The following is a 22,957-nucleotide window of genomic DNA, read 5'->3' as shown; positions in this document are numbered from 1 at the left end:
AAGTGGGAGACCTGGATAAAGCTCCTAGCTCCTAGCTCCTAGCTTAGGCCTGAGCCAGCCCTGATTTTTACGGCCATTTGGGGATTGAAGCAGTGGATGGAAGATTTCTCTGTCTCTCCCTCTCTCTCTGTAACTCTGCCTTCAAATAAAATAAACCTTAGAAAAACAAAAAGAACACTGGAAGCATCACAATACTATATTTCAAGATGTATTACAGGGCAGTTATAATCAAAACTGTCAGGTTTTGGCACAAGAACAGATACATGGACCAATAGAACTGATTAAAGACACCAGAAATTAAACCACGCATATACAACCATCTAATCTTGACAAAAAGCTAAAATCACTCTGTAGAGAATGGGCAGTCTCTTCAACAAATGGTGTTGGGAAAATTGTAGCTCTGCATGCAGATGCATGAAGTAAGATCCCTACCTTACATTCTATACAAAACTAACATTGGATAAGGGATCTAAACCTAGGACCTGAAATCATCAAATTACTAAAGGAAAACATCAGGGAAACACTGCAAGATGTTGGCATCAGCAATGACTTCTTGGATAAGAACCCAAAAGCACAGGCAATAAAGGCAAAAATAGAGAAATGAGATTATATCAAGATAACAAGCTCCTGCATAGCAAAGGAAACACTCAACAAAGTAACAAGGCAACTGATAAAATTGGAGAAAACATTTGCAAACTATATATCTGACAAAGGATTAACATCCAGGATATATAAGGAGATCAAGAAACTCAACAACAATAAAACAAACAATCCAGTTAAGAAATGAGTTAAGAAAAGGCATTTTTCAAAGGATGAAATACAAATGGTCAATAGATGAAAAAATGCTCAGGATCACCAGCCATTGGGGAAATGCAAAAAAAAAAAAAAAACTACCATGAGGTTTCACCTCACCCCAGTTATAATGGCTATCATGCAAAAATCAAAAAATAACAAATTCTGGGGAAGATGTGGTGAAAAAGTACCCTAATCAAATGTAACTTACTATAATCATTATGGGAGATAATATGGTGGTTCCTCAGAAATATGAAAATAATCTACCATATAACCCAGCTATTCCATTCCTGGGAAGTTACCCAAAGGAAATGAAACCAGCACATTAAAGAGTTAACTGTACCACCATATTTATAGCAGCTCAATTCCCAATAGCTAAGATATCAAATCAACCCAAATGTCCATCAGCTGATGACTGGATAAAGAAACTGTAGTATATTCTCACAATGGAATATTACTCAGCCATAAAAAATACTGAAATTCTGTCTTTAACAACAAAATGGATGCAAGAGAGATCATTATGCTTAGTGAAATAAGCTAGACCCAAAAGGATTCTACTTTTCCTGATTTGTGGTAACTAATATAAAGAGTACAAAAAAAAAGGAATGAAACTGACATTTTGAGATTTGATTATTGTTTATAGTCCTTATCTATACTCCTGAGGAACAGTGGTTTTTCTACTGTTTGTTGACTTCTTCATTTAGTGGAAGGTTAAGCTTCTGCTTATAAAGTAAACTGCCATTTTGCCATTGCAAAAATAAGAAAGGAAGAAGGGAGGGTAGAACTGAGGCAGGGAGGGAGGCTAGTGTGGGAAGTATCATTATGTTCTTAAAACTGTACATATGAAATACATGAAATCTGTTCCCTTTATATAAATTTTTAAATTATTTAAAAAAAGAAAATGCTCTGGTGATAGATGTGATGGTTGTACAGCATGTCAATGCTATCAACTCCATGGAACTATACACTTGAAAATGACTGTTTTAATCATTTTAATAAATAATATAGTTAATAAATATTTTAATAATATTTAATAATAAAACATAGATTTAGATTATAAGAAACTGAAATTTTAAAAACTTTGTTATTATAAAAATGTATTTACTGATGAACATTACAGTAAATACAAATCAACCCATAGAAACTCATAACAGACTAATTATTTAAAGGCAGTATAACTATGAATTCATTCATATATCTTGCCATTAGTCTGCAATTTACTGGACTATACTCAGCCAGGCATCTGGCAAGAATTGAATGAAATGCTTTTCAGAACAAACTGTCTACCACTTCCTACATTTAAGTAATGCATATGAATACATTAGAACAAAGAAAAACTTTCCTTTTAGGATCATGTTTTCCATGACTGAGAAGTAATTCTGTCTGTCTCTAGTATGGAATGAAGACAAGAAAACTGAAAAGGAAAAGAGAAGTAGGATACTGGACTACTTTCCAGCTATAGCACATCTAGTTTTCAGAATCCTAGGCAAATTCTGAAAGTACAAAAGGTAAAGAACATCTGTTTAGCTTCACTTAGTCCAGTGAAATATGCTATTACCAGGGTAGAAATTTTTTAATCTTAGTATTTCCTAAGATCAGTGTTCTATCCACTGAGGACACTTAATATCATACCACCAAGCCCATAAATGAGCAGCGTTCTCCTCTGGTAACATCATGACCATTGAAGAACATGTAATATTCTCCACTTATTTAAGACAATGTGACTAGGGCCAGTACTGTGGCGTAGTAGGTCAAGCCTCTGCCTGCAGCACAAGCATCCTATATGGCCACTGGTTCACATCCCAGTTGATCCTCTTCCGATTCAGCTCTCTGCTGTGGCCTGGGAAAGCAGCAGAAGATGGCCCAAGGGGTTGGGCTCCTGCACTCACATGAGAAAACCGGAAGAAGCTCTTTGCTCCTGGCTTCAGATAAGCCCAGCTCCGGCCATTGAGGCCATTTGGGGAGTGAACCAGCAGATAGAAAACCTTTCTCTCCATCCTTCCCTCTCTATCTGCAATTCTACCACAAATAAATAAGTAAATCTTAAAAAAAAAAAAAAGACAGTAAGACAATGTGACTAAGAAAACTGATCTTTATATCCAGGATATTATACTTTAGACCTTTGTGGAGATTTGTCAAATGATACATTTTACTACTATTTTTATTCTAGAGGAAATATATGAAAACACATTTTATTACAAGTTACAATCACACAGTGATTATCTCAGATTGTTGGTATTACTCAGAAATGAAAAGAGAATTTCTCTGAGTTATTTATATCCCTTATATTTTAGATGTCCAAGGGTATCTGATTAGATCCTTAAAATATTTAAAATAAGAAATCATATAGATTTAAAAGAAAACAGTATTTTTCTCTTAAATAGTAAATGATGTGCTCCAAAAAGCTTAAATATGACTAATACATATCTACTCTTGGAATTACCTGATTTCAATCAAAGGAATGGCTATGGTAGATTTGTATACATATTAGTAAAGAATACTTACTTTTGAAGTGACTTTGTAATGGGAATCATACTTTCCTTCAACTGTAATGTAGAGAAGTCCTCTTCTGAAATCTAATATTAAAAACACCAAAAAATGTAATTATAAAATGTTATTTAAAATACAATAAGAATAGAAAAACATTTCTGTACTTCTACAGAATCTAGCAAATAATTTTCAAAGAAGCAGTAAATAATTTTATTTTCTTTTTTTCTAAAAATAGGACAATTACTTTTATTTAGATTCATCTTCCAGTTGTCCTAAAGTACGCTTGTAAAACATATGAATATTGGGGCCGGCACTGTGGCATAGCAGGTAAAGTTTCGGCCTGCAGTGCGAGAATCCCATATGGGCGCCAGTTTGAGTCCCAGCTACTCCATTATCAATCCAGCTCTCTGCTATGGCCTGGGAAAGCAAAAGAAAATGGTCCAAGTCCTTGGGCCTCTGCATCCATGTGGGAGACCCATAAGAAGCTCTTGGCTCCTGGCTTCAGATCGGCACAGCTTCTGCCATTGCAGCCACCTGGGGAGTGAACCAGCGAATGGAAGACCTCTCTCCATATGCTTCTGCCTCTCTGTAACTGCCTTTCAAATAAATAAATAAATCTTAAAAAAAAAAATACAATTTAAATGAGTAGGCTTTGGTAGTTCCCAAGAGCTGATCCATTCATTACAATGAAAACTGAATTTCATAAAGCTATACTGAATAATAACAATGACTATACAAAGAGCTATCATTTATTGAGTATTTTACTAGGTATCAAGCACTAGACTCCATACTTCAGGTAATCTGTCTCAGTTTACCTTCTCAAAAACCTCATTACAGAGAAGAAAACTGGTAAGGGAAATAAGACAAGTATAAAGACAAATACTGCAGGACCTCACTTACATGAAATCTAAAAAGTCAAACTCATAGATAAGAGTAAAACTGTGACTAACAGGGACAGGGTGGTGTGTGGTTAAGGATATATTGGTCAAACACTAAAAAATTTAGTTAGCAGAAGTAAGTTGAGAGAGCTATGGTACAACATAGTGACTACAGTTATTAACAATGTACTGTACACTAGAAAAATCACTAAGAGTAGATTTTATTTACTAATCCCCAAATAAGTATGTGATGTAGTACACAGGTCAGTTAGCTTGATTTAGCCATTCTACAATATGCACATATTTCAAAACATGTTCTACCTCAAAAATGTATGTAATTTTAATAAATTAAAAATAAATTAATAAACTAAAGAAAAGGAAACTACAAAAATTAAGTGATTTGTATAAATGCTGCCACTAGTAAGTGGCAGAATTAAAAAATACAATCAGACTTGGGAGAATATAAACTCTTCTCAAATGTTCTTTCACACTATATTTTTTAAAAGAAAATGTATCCCTTATAGAATAGTAGTGCAGAGCAGAATCAGATCTTCAAATTAATAAAAATACACAAATTTAAAAAAAATTCTAAAATAAACCTTTATAAAACTATTTCCAGAAGAACGAATAAACACATGGTAATAAAATTAAATTTCAGATGAAAATATATACATATGGAGAAGTCCAATGTTGAAAAGCTTTTCTTGGCTTGCCCAAATATAGCTACAAGAAGTTGTACCACACAGATTAATTTTGCAGGACATTAAAAAACAACCCTTAATTCTGTATACAGTCCTACAGACTTACTTCTAAGGGTACAGCCTAAAAACTTGTCACAGGACTCCAAACCCATAAAAATTGGTGGTTTAAATGCCATCTTAACTGTTAAAATAATCATATTAAATGTCAAAGTCAACATATAGATGGGTATAAGTGTAAAAGTGATCATATAAATAACATCAAATGCCTGGTAATAATAATAATACAATTGAAAAGAAGGAAAGTCCAATATGGGAAGCAGTCCACATTGCACACTCCTAGAATAACATTCACTGCAAATAACATTCTGACCTTAGAATTAACCCATGAGGGTTCCAGGTCTGGCTGAAAGGCCTGTGAGAGCATTTCAGGCATGGAAGGCCAAGACTCTGTGGCAAAAAATATCCTACACAGAGGATCTCTGTGAGACCTCCGTGGAAAGAAAGGGTCATCAAAGAAGGATGTACTCTTCTCTGAAGGGAGGAGAGAACATCCACTTTGCTTTTGGCCATGTCCAAATACTGATGGAGTCTATGGTCAGAGAAGGCTTCCATAGCCTTGGCAGCCCACGGCAAGAGCCTTGTGTGATCACTGACATCATAAATAAGAGTGTTAATTGTTAAAGGAACAACAGAAATCACTGTGCACTTACTCCCCATATAGGACCTCCATCCCTAATGAGTTCTACTATGAGAACTGACTGCAAATTTTGTTCCCAAACTGTACTCTATATGTTGTGTGTGTGCGTGGGTGCAAATTGTTGAAGTCTATGCTTAGCATCCTCTGTATAAAAAGTCAAACTAAAAATGAACCACAATGAAGGAGCAGTTGGGAAAGGGAGAGGGAGGTGGGATGGGAGTTGCAGGGGAGGGTGTATATGGGGGAAAGAACCACTGTATTAATAAAGTTGTATCTATATGAAAAAATGCATTCATTGGCCGGCACCATGGCTCACTAGGCTAATCCTCCACCTGCGGCACCAGCACTCCGGGTTCTAGTCCCGGTTGGGGTGCCGGTTCTGTCCCAGTTGCTCCTCTTCCAATCTAGCTCTCTGCTGTGGCCTGGGAAGGCAGTGGAGAATGGCCCAAGTCCTCGGGCCCTGCACCCGCGTGGGAGACCAGGAGGAAGCACCTGGCTCCTGGCTTCGGATCAGCGCAGTGTGCCAGCCATAGTGGCCATCTAGGCGGTGAACCAACGGAAGGAAGACCTTTCTCTCTCTCTCTCTAACTCTGCCTGTCCAAAAAAAAAAAAAAAGAAAGAAAGAAAAAGAAAAAAATGTATTCATTAAATAAAAACTTAAAAAAAAAAGTTTTCTAGATCAGAAAAAAAAAAAACAACTCTTAAAATCCTTTCATACTGGAGCTGGTGCTGTGGCACAGCAGGCTAATGCCCTGGCCTGAGGCACCGGCATCCCATATGGGCGCTGCTTTGAGACCCAGCTGCTCCTCTTCCAATCCAGCTCTCTGCTAATGGCCTGGGAAAGCAGTGGAGGATGGCCCAAGTCCTTGGGCCCCTGTACCCACGCAGGAGACCTAGAGGAAGCTCCTGGCTCTGGATCGGCGCAGCTCCGGCCGTAACGGCCAATTGGGGATTGAACTATAGATGGAAGACCTCTTTCTCTCTCTCTCTGCCTCTCCTCTCTGAGTAACTCTTTCAAACAATAAATAAATAAATCTTTAAAAAATCCTTTCATACTATCATTGCAACGTTACATCTAAATAAGAAGTTGGATTTATAATAACAAACTAAATAGAACAATCATTGCCAAACTAAAAAACTATAAATATCTAATAATATTAAATGTGAGTAACTTATTTTCTTAAAAAAAAAAAGAGTTGTTAAACAACTCTACATTTGAGACAGAGCACATTTATTAACACAGGACTACAAGTAGCTATAAAAAATATGTAGGAAGCAATCTTAATGTAGGAAATAATCTTTATGCAAACTCACAGATGTCAACTCGTAAATCAAGCTTGTGCTTACTTGCTTACTCTCTTCTTCCGGCTCTGTACTTTTATTCTGATTAAAACTTTCTTGTACTGCTTGAAGATTAAATAGCATTTGTTTCAGTGCTTCAACCGGACCATGGTGCTTGCCTCCAGAAAGGGTACAACTCTACAGTAAAAACAAATAATAGTAGAAGGTTACCATTAAAATTTGGGAGAAAAAAAGGGTTTATTTTGTAATATTTTCCCCAAATATTAAACTAATATAAAATTCCAAACAACAGATGTCAATAAAGTATTTTAAAGTATCAAAATTATAGGGTCAGGTGTTTTGTCACAGCGGGTTATGCTGCAACTTGGAACACCAGCATTCTATATCAGAGTGCTGGTTCAAGTTCCAGCTGCTCTGTTTTGGATCCAGCTCCCTGCTAATGTGCCTGGGAAGGCAGCAGAAGATGGCTCAAGTGCTTGGGTCACTGCCACCTATGTAGGGGACCAGGACAGAGTTTCTGGCTCCTGGCTTTGGCCTGGCCCAGCCTAGACCATTGCAACTATTTGGAGAGTAAACCAGCAGATGGAAGATCTTTCCCCCTCCTTTTTCTGTCTCTCTCTCTCTGCATTTCAAATAAATTAATTAAAGAATAAAGATTGTAACTCAGTATCTTCTCATACCCAGAACCCAGGTATAGACAACCAACCCCAGAAATTAACCCACACACCTACGATCAACAATGCTTCACCAAACAAGCTAACAACATTCCCTGGAGAAAGGACAGTCACTTCAACAAATAGAGTTGGGAAAACTGGATTTCCACATGCCAAAGCTTGAATCAAAACCCTTACCTCAAGCCCTATTCAAAAAACAACTCACAATGGATCAAGGATCTAAACTTGGACCTGAAACCATCAAATTACTAAAAACATAGGGGAAATGCTGCAAGACATTGGCCTAGGCAAAGATTTCTTGGATAAAACCCCAGAAGCACAGGCAATAAAAGAGAAACCAACAAGTGGGATTACATCAAGCTAAGAAGTTTCTATATGGCAAAAGAAACAATTAAAAAAAAATCAAGAGGTGACTGACAGAAGAGGAGAAAATAAATGCAAACTATATATCCAATAAAGGATTAATATCCAGAATATATAAGGAGCTCAAGAAACTTCACAACAATAAAACAACTGTAGTACTCAATCCCAATTTATTTGTTTTTAGAATACTAAAATAAGCTATCAGTAATCCTAGAAGGAATGATAGATTTATGGATATGTGTTAGGGAAATGATCTAGGTTTTTGAAAACTATCTAAATAACAGCCAGAAGTATTCTTTTAGTAAGTTAAGATTTAACTTTACCCACCTGATCATCATCATTTAAGAAGTCTTCAAGGACGTGATTAACGCACTTGGTCCTTGAACTTTGTTGAGGACTATCTTCAGAGTTAACAGGAACAGGAGATTTGCTACACAGGATTTAAAGATACAAGATAGCAATTAAGTTCTCCATTTCTAAAAAGCAGTATATAATTTTAATATTTTCATTTAAATACAAGTGGTCATCAAGAAAAAAAATCATCATGGATATGATTGTTTTAATGCTGTATGGCAATGACCCCATTTTCTCCCTAAAGTGACACCAGAATCCACCCCTACCTACCTCCTTGCTTCTCTCTGAATGTTAAAAATATAACTATAAAGAAAAAAGATATCAGTCCTCAACCAAACAAGCAAGCCATCAACTACAGATTATACCCCAAAACCTACTCGTCTCAAATAAGTAATGCATTTTTTCAATTAAACACCGTTAGTGACCCAATGATAATTAAACAAACAAAACAAAGAAAAAAAACTTTCATGAACTCCTAAGAGTTTCTACTGGAATGACAGTTACATGTTCTCTCACTCCAAGCCAACAGGACAGACTTCTTCTCCAAAACTGGTATTAACATAAAACAGATTATATTGGAAAAAGGATTAATTTTGAAATTAAAGTCCTTAGGACCAATCCCAGTTCCATTCAGTATATAACCTCAAGTAATTTATTTAGATGAACTTCAGTGTCTGCATTTGTAGTCCCACTTATCTTACAGAGGTACTGCAAAAATTAATTGAATTAAGTCTTTATGTACTGGTACATTTAATAGACTTGTCAATAAATATTACTTCACTGATATACAAGGAGTAGTAGAGGAATGGAAATCTTAGGCAGAAATGAGAATGTTCCCCAAATCAAATTCTATTAATCACAGAAATAAATTCAGTCTCTCTCTTATGTAACACTATAAAGTGTTTGTAACTCAAGAACTCAGATACTAATACTTTTAGAACATTTAAATGTCACAATGCTAATTGTTTATTCTTAATAAGCAGCACTTCTTTTTTTGACAAACTTGAGGTATAACTTATATGCTTTTTCTCACTCCAGATATTCTTTTCCCTCATTCTTCATCAACACAGCTTATATATCCACCCACTGATATCACAAAGCATTTACCTGATGGTTCAAAATGGGAGAAGGGTCCATACTTAGGGTTCCACTATACTATTCTTCTACTTGCATATTAATTGATTTTTTCATAATAAAACATTTTTTTAAAGATTTATTTATTTAGTTGAGAGTCAGAGTTACACAGAGAGAGAAGGAGAGGCAGAGAGAGAGAGAGAGATCTTCTATATGCTTGTTCACTCCCTGATTGGCTGCAATGACTGGAGCTGCGCCAAGCCGAAGCCAGGAGTCAGGAGCTTCCTACGGGTCTTCCCATGTGGGTGCTTGGGTCATCTTCTGCTTTCCCAGGCCACAGCAGAGAGCTGGATAGGAAGTGGAGCAGCCAGGATTCAAACTAGTGCCCATATGGATGGCAGCACTGCAGGCAGCGGCTTTACCTGCTATACCACAGCGCCAGCCCCTAATAAACATTCTTTAAAAAGCAATTATCTGGTTCTACCTTTCAGAATACCACAGCTAGTACTTTCTAATCAATTTTGTTTCAACCCAATGACAAACTGACAATTTGTCAGTCTCAAACTGAGATCTATTCGTTCTCAGCAGTCCATCATTAGTTTTATCTACAAACACGTCTATCACAATGTGAATGCCATCTTCCAAAAGAGAATTACTGTATACAAGGTACTGGTCCAAACCACTGCTAATATTTATTATATAAACCACAAGTTATATTATTTAATTACAACAGATATTAAATACATTCAAAAACTTTACACTTATACATTTGTGATATAACTTGGCTATTACTTGTTCAATCATTTTGGGTCCAATTAAAAATACTGAGGCTATGATACTTTTCACAGGCCAACTGATAGAAAAATGAAATTCAGGAGTAAAAATGGGAGGAGTTAAGCAATGAATGAGTTCATAAACCAAGTTATAAAAAAAAAAAAAAAAGACAATGTTAAAATAACCTGAGGAACCAGTGCTGTGGCGTAGCAGGTAAAGCCGCTGCCTGCAATGCCAGCATCCCATATGGGTACCGGTTCAAGTCCCAGCTGCTCCACTTCTGATCTAGCTCTCTGCTATGACCTGGGGAAGCAGTAGAAGATGGCCCAAGTCCTTGGCCCCTGCACCTGTGTGAGAGACCCAGAATAAGGTTCTGGCTCTTGGTTTCAGATCAGTGCAGCTCCTGCCACTGCGGCCATCTGGGGAGTCAAACAGTGGATGCAAGATCCCTTTCTCCCTCTCTCTCTTTCTCTCTCTCACCTCCCCCACCTATCTCTCTGCCTCTGCCTCTCTGTAATTCTTCCTTTCAAATAAATAAATAAATCTTAAAGAAAAATAACTTGAGAAATGAAGCTAAAAAGAGAAAATAAGATATTCTGGATAGTCATCATCACTGTTACAATTTAAGAGAATTCACCCTAGTCAGAAACTGTCCTAAGAGCTTTATATTCATTTTCTAATCAATTGAGTCTTTGTTATAACCCCAAAATAGCTACTATTTCTCTATCTCCAAAGTTAAGTGAAATAACTTGCATAACATCTCACATTAAGAAACTGCAGATGGGCTGTCAAACAAGAACTACAGCCAGTGTATAAAGTGTGTACACACTCAGTGAAGAGGTATTCAACTTGGGAAGTAATCCAGAAAGAATACAAAAACTTTAAAATTATTAAGACAACTGAAGGCAATTATCAGAGCCTATGGCATGAATTTGGAGTTACCATGATGCATTTCTGGTAAGCACAAATAACAGCTATAAGATTTAAATTCTCCTGTGTAAGCGACCAGTTCTAACTCTTACACACATTATAAGCTATGTAAGTGAGCTTTTAAATGATTCAGATAAGCTATCATAGTAACATTAAGCACGCAAATGAAAACAATATGAGAAACTACAAAAATTTAACAACAGACCACATAAGAAAATGCACCATCATTTAAGGATAGTGACAACTCAAGAGAAGGTAAAATGTAAATGAGAAGTAATGGATAACTCTAATATATGGAAAGAAAACAAGGGTAGAGCTTAGAGTAAAATATACAATAATTTCATAGCATTCTTCTACTTGCAAAAAAAAGTGATTTTGTTCTACTCTTTCATATTAACATATAAATAAGTATTTTATAGAGAACATATAAAATGAATATATAATAAAGACAGAAGTTACATGAGTACCTAAGGTTATGAAACATTATTCCATCTTGTGGTAACAAAAGAAAAATGCAGGGCCAGAACTGTGGCTTAGCGGGTAAAGCCGCTACCTGCAGTGCTGTCATCCCACATGGGCGCCAGTTCGAGTCCCGGCTGCTCCACTTCCGATCCAGCTCTCTGCTATGACCTGGGAAAGCAAAAGGTGGCCCAAGTGCTTGGGCCCTTGTACCCACATGGGAGACCCAGAAGAAGCTCCTGGCTCCTGGCTTCAGATCAGCTCAGCTCAGGCCATTGCAGCCAATTGGGGAATGAACCAGCGGATGAAAGACCTCTCCCTTCCTCCCTCTCTCTCTGCCTCTCCTCTTTCTAACTCTTTCAAATAAATAAGTAAATCTTTAAAAAAAAATGCAACTTAAGGCAAGTCTGAAAGCTATGTTCTTTGGAATTACAATGTTATTATCACAGTTAATTACAACTAAGTTGTTTTAAAAATATATCTATTGTTCCCATGGTACTTTTCATCTGGAAAACTAATGTTTTCCCACTGTCACTTACTTACAAAGGAACAGGAATATTATCCCATGATCTTTCTGCTTCAAGTTTATCTAATGAGCAAGGACTGTCATCCTTTTCCATGGACCTTGGTAATTCTTCAGTGCACTGCTCTAGATTTCTCTTGGCCTTCAGGATAAGCAATTCAATTTTGTCACCTAATTTTGAAAGACTATATTAAAACTCTAAGAAAAAAAATAAGAGCAAAGCATAACAAAATCTCACAGAGTCAACAAGAAATCATGTAATCTGGAATATGCACACATTAGTAACTAAATTATTTTAAAATGCCATTTCAAGCAAAGAAAACAAGATATTTTAAGTATAAAGTGATAATACATAAAGGAAGATCATAACCATTCTAAAAAAGATATCATTACATCAAAAATAAAACAAAAATTCCCAGACACAGGGTCAAATTACAGTTCTTCCTTTGGTTTAAAAAAAATAAAACTGAAAAACTAAAAACAAAGTATTACCACTGAATGGCTTTTTGGTTTGTCCTGGGAGAAGTGGATTTTCACATTGACATTGGCGGTTTTCAGAATCACATTTGTATTTATTAACTAATCCTTTATCAACATTGAAGGAATCTGAAAAGTTTGAGGGTTCAAAAGAATATTCAGAACAATCTAACTTATTCATAAGCCGAGAAGTTCTTTGTGCCTGATAACTATGTCTAGGGGAACATTGATCTTCTTCAAATGTTCTATAAACTCTTTGACTATTTGCATCAGGTAGCAAGTCTTGATTGTGGAGCCAGACTGGGTATCTGGAATCAGGTATACTAGTTATCCCTGAAACATTAAGATCAGATTTCTGGCTTGTGAGCCATCTTGGATAATTCTTTTCAGCACTGTGTTCTGAACTGTCCTTCAAAGACGATTTCTTGGGAAAAGACAAAGATGATTCAGAAATGCATTTATTAGTCCTATTCACAAGTTTTGGGTTTTTTAGCCTACCACATTGTTTTCCATTTTTGTATGTGTATATAACAGGAGTGACTAAGTTATCTTTGCCCATGGTAGTGGAGGATTCTTGGAGATTTGGATTCTGTTCAGTGTTCAGTGAACCCAGTCTTCCAATGCATTTCTTGTTTTTCTTGCCCACTCGGTGACTTGGTCGGACGGAAGTGAAAGCCAATGATCCATCTGCTGGAAGTTTTAATAGATCATCGGTTGTTAGGCTAACAGAGTCTATGTCATTAAAAGCCTCTCTTCTATAGGCTAAGTTTAAGGAGTTTGAGTGCTTTATGTGATCAAGATTTTCAAAAGCTGAAAAACAAAGCACAGTTCTGTTTATCTTCCTTGATCATATATAAATATTTCATAATATTTAACACTAAAGAGTTAAGAACTTTAAAAAAAATTAAGAACTTAATATTTTTGCCACTTTTCCCTTATCCTCACTAATGCATTGATTAAAATACAAGAGGTATAGGTTAATGTTTTATTAATAAACATATTATAGGTTAATAAAATATGAATTTCCACATTTTTCTCTAATTTCCTAAATTTTCCTGTGTTCTTTAATTTTCTGCTTCAACTATTTTCATTTAGATAGATCTGATACACCAATATAATCACATTGATGTTGGTCAGTCAATGTTGGCTTCAGCATAGAAAAAATATGCTATCAAATAACTGGAAAAATAATTTGCTGTCTCACCTAATTTTGTAATGGCCTGGTATATAAGAGACCAGCTGCACTAATTCACTAATTTACTTCCTCTAAGAGTTAGAATACAAACCTATACCTAGACCTATTCTTTAAATGCTCTATGAAGTGCTAACTGGCTGGGAAGGCATATGGCAGAGCAGTTGAGATAACACCTAAGATGTCCACATTTCATATCAGCATATCTACTTTCAAGTCCTAGCTCTGCTTCCAATTCCAACCGCCTGGAAGCCAGTAGATGATGACTGAAGTATATGGGTCCCTACTACCGATAAGGAAGGTCTAGATACAGTTCCTGGCTCCTGGTTTCAGCCTGGTCCAATCCCAGATGTTGCAGGCATTTGGGAAGTGAATGAGCAGATAGAAGAGCAAACCAGGGGATAGGAGATTTGTCTCTTTTAGATACAATAAAATTTTTAAAAGATTTTTATTTATTTATTTGAGAGGTAGAATTATAGAGAGAGGGACAGAGAGAAAGGTCTTCCATCCGCTGGTTCACTCCCCAAATGGCCGCAACAGCTGGAGCTGCATCGATCCAAAGCCAGTAGCCAGGAGCTTCTTCCAGATCTTTCACGTGGATGCAGAGACCCAAGTGCCTGGGCCATCTTCTATCGCTTTCCCAGACAATAGTAGACAGCTGGATCAAAAAAAGAGTAGCTGGGACTAGAACCGGTATCCATATTGGATGCTGGGGACGCAGGTAGAGGATTAATTTACCGCATTACAATGCCAGCTCCCAATAAATCTTTTAAAGTAGACAATTTTTAAAACTCAATCCATGTTCTTAGGAAAAAAAAAATGAAAGGCTTATAAACAACTACATTCTTCAAACTTCTCATGGAAAAGCTTATCAAAGACAAATAACAATTTTGTAAATATTATTGTTCAATAGAATACAGATCAAAAGGGCTAACATAGTCCTATACCATCAATTGGAATTGAGCAAGTATAAACTCAAAAAGGTGGAACTTGTTTAAAGTCATTAGGTTAATTAATGAAAGAAATAATCAGCATGTCAATGCTCTTTCCATTACGCTGTAGTAAAATGTCTTGAGGGTTTAGGACAAGCGCCCTCTTCATGTTCAAAAGAGAGGGTGTGTTGTAGTACAGTGTGTTAAGCCACTGCCAGCATCCTAAAGGAGTACCGGTTCAAGTCCCTGCTGTTCCATTTCCAATCCAGCACCCTGCTAACACACAAGGGCAATCAGGATAAAGGCCCCAAGTACTCAGGCCCCTGCCACGCATATGGCAGACCCAGATGGAGTTCCAGGCTCCTGACTTTGGCCTGACCCAACCCTGGCCTTTGCACCCATTTGGGGAGTGAGTTAGCAAATGGATGATTCTTTCTCTCCCTTCCTCCCTCCCTCTCTCCCTCTAACAAAAAAAAAGGTTCAAAAAGGATAAAGATGAAAATTCCTAGGAACTAGGCAATTATACCATCATCTTACAAAAATATTCAGATTTCAATGTCATTTGTATTACTTAAGTTATCTGTACTCCAAAATATCAAAACATGTCATGCTTTATAAGACTAAAGCACATCTCTCAAATGTTTCAAATTATAGGAAAAAATAAAATATAAATAAATGCATACCATTGTCTGGTTTATAAATATTGCTGGAAAACTGTCGCATATTAGTGAAACCTTTACCAATGTTCATCTCCCCAGTGCTTGCATCTGGATGTATTTGACTTAGTTCAAAATCATCAATATAGGCCTGTAGAGCCTGAGAAGCAGAACTATAGAGCTTATTCTTAAACTGAAATGAGCCATTAGAGTTAGAGGAATTACTACCACGCAGGCTGCAGCTTGCCAGGAGAGAAGAGACTGAAGATCCCCGAGAACAAACCCTGTGTTTTGTGTTTGATTTTGCCATGGCTTCCTCAAAATGGGTTATTTTTATTCATTCCCCTTAAAAACAACTGTAAAACAAAAATAAAAAGGTTAAGATACCAAGTAAGGGAATATTGACCATCTGCAGAGAAAATAATAAACACATAAACTTCTAAAATATTAATAAATAAAATATATTATTTATAAGAGACACTGTCTTTTAGGCATTTTAGAGCTTTTTATTATTATTATCCCTTCATCAACAATTCAGAAAACATTTATTGAGCACCCACTATGTACCTGGAAGGATACAAATATTTTCATGAGCATATACATGAGTACCAAGGAAAGAGTACTCACTTTTTAGCAAAAGTCTTAAAAACTACTGATGAGAGTTTTTCTCTTACAGTGAGATATTCAATGACATCACAATACCTAACACTCCCCTACACAGAACAGTTTTCTAATGGTAAGCCTATCATCTTGTACTTGCAAACAGTAGGTGCTCAGTAAAATTTTTTTAAGCCATTATTTGAAACATCAGAAAAAGAATGAACTATGGAGAATATCTGCTTTCTTATTCTGTGTGTATGTGCACACCTGCTCAAATAGGAACAAAGTTGATCTGGCAGCCAGGCAATAAACATACATTCATGCATGAGTGTGGGCTGCCCTATAAAAAGAAATACAACATAAGTGGGCCAAGAGATGCCCATAAACTAGGGAGAAGAGAAAAACCAAAAATGATACCTGTGGTTGGGAAGGTCTGTCTGAGAAAAGGAGGGCAGGAGAGTGGAAAAACTCTGTTCCAGAGCAGAAAAGACAGTCTCAGCACCTCCAAAGAGGTTCAAGGCAGAACAAGGAGCATTCTCTGGCCTTCTATCACCTTTTATCTCCTATGAGTCGTGGTCCTGGATGCAACAGACGCATCATGGGAAAGTGGGAAGAGAATTTCCACTTTCAATGTTATAAATGCCAACATGTAACTTTAGCTAACCCTTTTCCCCAAAAAAGACTGGAGAAAATAAAATAATTTATGTTTATCTGTAAAGAAAAAAACCACAAGTTTTATCATAAAATGAGTTAGCAGTTATGTCCCCTTCCTAAAACAATACTGTTCATTATTTCCTAATCTTCACTTTGGGTACAACTTCTATTTTCAATTCATACATTAAACAGATTCAGGTAACCTCTCTTCAAAATTTAAATCATCTGAAAATCGATCAATGTATCCCCTACTATTTTCCTACTACCAAAATTGATAGAATTCTTGTCTACTTTAGTACAGCAATCGTAGGATGTGTATTTGAAAACTCAAGACAGAATAAAGCTTTAAATCCATATATGATATGACATGTTTAGAATTAAAATTCCTATAATAAAGAAAAATTAATGTCTAGGACTTAACACATGCTATGATGTTATAAAGTTAGTATGTTTAATTTGAGGCTGTAATTTTGGAAATACTGAAGTTATAACAACTTTTAATGTGATCTTAACTATCAAATTTGACTTTGGAAATATAGAAATTTTTCTAATTAAAGGGCAGACAGAGTAAAACATTTTCCTGGCATAGTCTTAGAGCATGCAACTGTCTTTACAGGAGCCATGCCAGTGGTCAGGTGAAAGCAGTGAGCATTAAGGTACTGGTTATTTAGTCTTTTGGATATGCCCGAATGCTGTGCACCTGTCTCTAACGGATGCTAGAGGAAGTCAGCATTGCCCTTCCGTTATCCCTTTTCCTGAAGACGTTTAAATTCACTCAAGTAAATCTGCTTGGGCGAAGTTTGACGGTACGTTTTTCCCTTATTTGAACATATTCCATCCAGGTTACCAATTTTTCTCTTATTTTACAGAACTTTAAACACAAAACTTAAAAAGGGAAAACTGATGGATTATGGTTCTTAGTAAGTGAATAACATGTATTAGTTCTTCCAATTCACAGGATCGGCCAAAAAAATCTACAATATATCTTTTATCAAAGGAAGTCTCCTAAGGAATGGAAAAACAAAATATGCATTTTAATAAACCCCTAAGCACCCATCATCCTGCCTCCCACAATGATCAACACACGCCAACTTCTTAACCAAATCTCCACCCACTTCCCTCCACTTCGGCGTCAGGATGGTTTGAATCCCACACATCTTACCATTTCCTCCCTACGCGCTCCGGTTCGGATCCCCAGGAGCAAGCCCATCGTGCTGAGAGAACAGAATGTTAGTTAAACTTGGGGCAAGAAACGGCAACTCCTCTGGTTCAAAGGGAATGGTTGAGGGCCCATGCCCCGACGGGAACGTCGCGCAGGACACTGAAAGCGAGCCTTGCACACAGCAGCTCCGTGACGTGTCGCCTGCAGGAGCGAGCGCGGCTTTATTCTGCAGCGGCGAAGCGGAGAGCCCGGGAAGCTTCGCCCGCCCGCCCGCCCGCCCGCGCCGGGGCGCACGGGGCGCACGCTTCGCCGCCCCTGTTTAGGCAGCAACCCCAGCAGTCCCAGACGGAGTCTCTGGCGGGGGACGGGCCACTCCGGATCCCTTTATTCAGCAGTGAGCGCCACCGCGGGCGGACCGAGAAGCAGTCAGACACGACCGACCCTAAAGCGCATCGCCTTCTCCAGTCCCCGGACGCGCAGGTCAGGTCCCCGCCGTCCCGTCCCGGGGCCCATCCCCGCCCGAGAGGCACCCCTTCCCGCGTTCTTCCGTCTCGGGATCCTCTCCCCTAGGCCGCCCCTCGGGCTGTCAAAGGACTGGCTGCCCTCTGGAAAATACGCCGCACTCTCCAGCTGGATTCTCCCACGGAGGCCCCACAAGTGGTTTAAAAAATTAATAATAATAATAATAATCGCAGGATCTTTACCGGAAGCTCAGGCCCGTGACCGGCCAGGGGAGGCTACAAAGCATCCCAGACCCGCACCCGGCCCCGCCTCAGGCTCCGCTGCCCCGCAGCTTCCTCCGCCGTCACAGGCGAGGGCGACGCCCGCGCTCGCTTTCAAACTGTCCCAACATGGCGCTGGCCTGCGGTGCGCACGCGCGGCGCTCGGGCGCGGGGCGGGCCGGGGCCCGGAGCGGGCGCGGCGACTGGGGCCGCTGTGGGGCCGCCTCCTTCGTTATGGGGCTGGGGGAAAGTGCGGTGCCGGGCTTACGTCCGCTGCGCTGCTCCGCCACGCCCTCACGGGCATCCTCGGCAGGCTGGTCTTCCCGGCCCCGGGGCTGAGGGAGGGGCTCGGCGGGGAAGGAGACTTGGCGCCGCTGGCTGACGGCCTGTGGCTGAGGCTCCAGTCCCCAGGGAGCGCCACCGTCCCTAGACCGGGCGTCGTCAGCCCGGCGTCGTCCCCCTGCCGCTTGTACCGTCCCTAGACCGGGCGTCGTCAGCCCGGCGTCGTCCCCCTGCCGCTTGTACCGTCCCTAGACCGGGCGTCGTCAGCCCGGCGTCGACCCCCTGCCACCTGTACCGTCCCCGGACCGGGCGTCGTCAGCCCGGGGTCGTCCCCCTGCCGCTTGTACCGTCCCGGGACCGGGCGTCGTCAGCCCGGGGTCGTCCCCCTGCCGCCTGTACCGTCCCCGGACCGGGCGTCGTCAAGCCCGGGGTCGTCCCCCTGCCGCTTGTACCGTCCCCGGACCGGGCGTCGTCAGCCCGGGGTCGTCCCCCTGCCACCTGTACCGTCCCCGGACCGGGCGTCGTCAAGCCCGGGGTCGTCCCCCTGCCGCTTGTACCGTCCCCGGACCGGGCGTCGTCAGCCCGGGGTCGTCCCCCTGCCGCTTGTACCGCCCCTAGACCGGGCGTCGTCAGCCCGGGGTCGTCCCCCTGCCGCCTGTACCGTCCCCGGACCGGGCGTCGTCAGCCCGGGGTCGTCCCCCTGCCGCCTGTACCGTCCCCGGACCGGGCGTCGTCAGCCCGGGGTCGTCCCCCTGCCGCCTGTACCGTCCCCGGACCGGGCGTCGTCAGCCCGGGGTCGTCCCCCTGCCGCTTGTTCCGTCCCCGGACCGGGCGTCGTCAGCCCGGGGTCGTCCCCCTGCCGCTTGTACCGTCCCGGGACCGGGCGTCGTCAGCCCGGGGTCGTCCCCCTGCCACCTGTACCGTCCCCGGACCGGGCGTCGTCAGCCCGGGGTCGTCCCCCTGCCGCTTGTACCGTCCCCGGACCGGGCGTCGTCACCCCGGGGTCGACCCCTACCGCTTGTACCGCCCCTAGACCAGGCGTCGTCAGCCCGGGGTCGACCCCCTGCCACTTCTCGCCTCGCTCAGAAATGCCTTCCCCGTCCCACCCAGCCGGCCCCCAAGGCAGCTGCGGGATTGCTGGAGGAAGTCCGGCCGGGGTTGGGATTTAACTCCTTAGAGACCTTGATTTCCAGGGAGGAAGGGCAGTGACCCAACACGGACTGGGGACCCGGTCAGGCAGCCCGGAAAAAGGGCGATTCTACAAACAGATGTAAAGACCCGCTAGCACGCGTGAACCTGTCTACAAGGCTGGGCAGGATGTGAGGTGGTAAATCAAAAACGAAAACGATGCCAGCTCAATATTGGTTTATGTTTATTTTCCACTGACCTTATGGGTGAAGATACCGTTGACCATTCCTCCTGAATATGATCCAACTCATCCGATGTTACATCACCAGGTACTACAGCTGTGGTCTTCCTGTTTGATCTTTTCACTCTTTCTTGCCTGCTAAACTTTACCTTCCCTCTTCTGTTAGCAAGTGAGTAAGCCCAAAAGATCAGATTCAGTGTAGTGGTTCAGTTAAACATATCTATTGTGGCAAGCAGTGTTAGTGATTTGAAAATGATAAGAGTACCTGCAAGAGTTCCAACAATCTGCAAAATTTCTAGTCACTCAAGTAAGTTGCTGAGAGGAAATAAAATAGAACAAGGACAAACCCAGGGGAGTGATTAACCAAAGATTGTTAATGGCATGAGCTTTAAAAGTTATGTTTTTATTCCACGTTCCACCTAAGTGGCTTTTTAACCTATCTTTCCTTGAAGTAATGTCTTAAAATGTTCTTTTCATAAACAGTTTTAAAGTTTTCATATTATCTTTTTTGTCCCTCTTGGGGCATATACAGGGAGCTTCAAAATGGAAATCTATATTATGGTAAAAACTATGCATAGATTTCAACATTTTTTGCACCAAGATAAACTTACCTTTTAATTCTATTTTCCTAGACTTTTGAAGTCCCCTCCTACAACAAATGTTTCTTAGTGAAAATATGAAGTATGAATAAAAGACACTAAGAAGACATAAAGGAAATTAGCAATTGCAAGTGTACAAGGGAACTTCAAAAGGTTGTGGAAAATGGAATTACAAGATAACAATAAATACAAATTCTGTTTCTCAACATAAGCACATCAATTTTAAGACACTTTTGTAAGTAATAATACAAGCCCTTTAGTCCCTCCCTAAAGATCTTAGGGTCTTAGGAATTTAACTATGTCATTGCAGTCCTTTTTTATTTGATTACATGAACAAAATGGGTGCCCTCTAAATATTTTTAAGATTAGAAAACAGAAAGAAGTCAGAAGGAGGAGCCAACTCAGGGCTATAAGTTGGATGCCTAATGATTTCCCATCAAAACCCTTGTAAAAGTACCCTTGTAGCAGGAACATTGTTATGCTGGAAAAGGCCTTTGCTAAAGAAGCTGTCCTAGGCATTTTTCTGATAAAGCATTGGCTGACATTCTCAGAATGCTGTCCTAGGAAGCAGATGTTATGACTCTTTGATCCTCCAGAAATTCAACAAAGTGCCTGACCATCCCAAAAAACTGTTGCTATGACTTTTGCTTTTAACTGGTCCACATTTCCTTTGACTGGACCACTTCTACCTATTGATGCTACTTCTTTGTCTTCAGGACCTTACTAACAAAGCCATGTTTCATCTCATGTTAAAATTTTTCAGCGAAGTGCTTCATGGTCTTTATCCCACTTGTTTCAACTTTTCATCAAAAGTTCTGCTGTTGTCTGTAGCTGAGTTGGGTACAACAGTTTTGGCACCTATCAAGCAGAAAGCTTGCTCTATTTTAATTTTTTATTGAGAATTGTGTAAACTGAGTCAATTGAGGTATCCATGGTGTTAGGTACTGTTCCTGTTGTTGTTTGTCAGGCCTCATCAATTAGAGTATGACCAAAATTATTTTTTTTTCTCACAAATTGACATGAATAAGCGGCTTCTGTGGTCTTCATCTTTTTGTTTTAAATTTTTATTTATTTGAGAGGTAGAGTTTTAGATAGAGAGAGAGAGATGGAGAGAAAGGTCTTCCATCCACTGATTCATTCCCCAAATGGCTGCAACAGTCAGAGCTGCACCGAACCCAGGAGCCAGGAGCCTCTTCTGCATCTTCATCTTTTTTTTTTTTTTTTTTTTTTTTTTTTTGACAGGCAGAGTGGATAGTGAGAGAGAGACAGTTGGTTCACTCTCCAATGGCTGCTGCGGCCGGCGCACCGCGCTGATCCGAAGCCAGGAGCCAGGCGCTTCTCCTGGTCTCCCATGCGGGTGCAGGACCCAAGGACTTGAGCCATCCTCCACTGCCTTCCCAGGCCATAGCAGAGAGATGGCCAGGAAGAGGGGCAACCGGGATAGAATCCGGCGCCCCAACCGGGACTAGAACCCAGTGTGCCGGCGCTGTAAGGCGGAGGATTAGCCTGTTAAGCCACGACGCCGGCCTGCATCTTCATCTTTAACATTATTTCATCCCTTCTTCAAATAAGTTATCTGTCCATTTGTAAACTGCTGATTTATTTTGGCAAATGTCCTCATAAACTTTTTTTAAAGTACCAGTGAGTTCACTATTCTTGGAAGTTTGATCTTGCTTCAATTTTAGCAGAATTGATTTGATAGAGGCTCTTTCCAAATTAATGTCCTATTCTGTAGTGCCTCACACTAACTCCTCTTCAGACACGTTAAGACTAGTTACTCCTTGTTTATTTGGTGCAAAGAAATTTTGAAATCCATGCATTATTTTTTTAATGCACACATTTTCCATGAATGTTTTGAGGACTCCTTACAATGATATAATTAATGAATCAAAATAATTCCACTTTATTCTTTCACAGGTTAAGAGATATGGAGATTTCCATGAGGATCTGGAGACGACTCCCAATGGTCGCTGAAATTTTGGATTAGGTTTGTTAGAAAAGGTAAAGAAACAAGAACTTTACTAGGAAAGAGGAGATGATAATGGTGTACTAAAGTTTTTCAAATGTAGATTGTCAACTTGGTGTTGTACCTTGCTGGAGAATTAAATCTAAATAAGAGAAAACATAATTGTGATTCAACCTAAAGAATTTTAGATATCAAGGGAAGAAATGTTCTAATAATTAAACTTGAAGAAGGTTTATTGAGATGCTTCAGGAAAAAACTCTTGAGTTTTTTTAAATGAAGGATTTATTTGTTAAAAGAAAAAAACTAACATTCTGTTACTTAGAATAGAGCCTCAC

General features: G+C 40.0%; 2 protein-coding genes across 2 annotated transcripts in view; both read right to left on the bottom strand.

The window, feature by feature from the left end:
• LOC133767279 (uncharacterized) overlaps nucleotides 1–3,368 on the bottom strand; it is a 65,741-nt gene extending 62,373 nt beyond the window's left edge. Inside the window, exon 1 of the mRNA XM_062201688.1 lies at nucleotides 3,298–3,368. The gene's annotated coding sequence lies outside the window, so the exon portion shown is untranslated. The remainder of the gene's footprint in view (nucleotides 1–3,297) is intronic.
• A 4,880-nt stretch (nucleotides 3,369–8,248) lies between these two features.
• C9H18orf54 (chromosome 9 C18orf54 homolog) lies at nucleotides 8,249–17,934 on the bottom strand. Its single transcript, XM_062201690.1, has 5 exons — nucleotides 17,685–17,934; nucleotides 15,296–15,624; nucleotides 12,504–13,298; nucleotides 12,028–12,182; nucleotides 8,249–8,327 (listed from the first exon to the last, which is right to left on the bottom strand). Exons 2-4 carry the CDS (start codon nucleotides 15,576–15,578, stop codon nucleotides 12,028–12,030), a joined length of 1,233 nt encoding a protein of 410 aa, XP_062057674.1. The 5' UTR covers nucleotides 15,579–15,624; nucleotides 17,685–17,934; the 3' UTR covers nucleotides 8,249–8,327.
• Between the last annotated feature and the right edge of the window lie 5,023 nt (nucleotides 17,935–22,957).

This window comes from Lepus europaeus, chromosome 9 (genome assembly GCF_033115175.1).
Source record: "Lepus europaeus isolate LE1 chromosome 9, mLepTim1.pri, whole genome shotgun sequence".
In the NCBI taxonomy this organism is placed as follows: domain Eukaryota; kingdom Metazoa; phylum Chordata; class Mammalia; order Lagomorpha; family Leporidae; genus Lepus; species Lepus europaeus.
The sequence above is the reverse complement of the archived record's forward strand: the minus strand, read 5'-3'. Positions and strand labels throughout refer to the sequence as shown.

Excerpts from the sequence above, each read along its gene's own strand:
- C9H18orf54 (XM_062201690.1), bottom strand. The coding sequence starts at position 15,578 with ATGGCAAAATCAAACACAAAACACAGGGTTTGTTCTCGGGGATCTTCA. Across the intron at positions 13,299-15,295 it reads TATTTATAAACCAGACAATG|CTTTTGAAAATCTTGATCAC; the intron begins GTATGCATTTAT and ends TTTGTTTTTCAG. Across the intron at positions 12,183-12,503 it reads AACCAAAAAGCCATTCAGTG|GTGACAAAATTGAATTGCTT; the intron begins GTAATACTTTGT and ends TTTCAAAATTAG.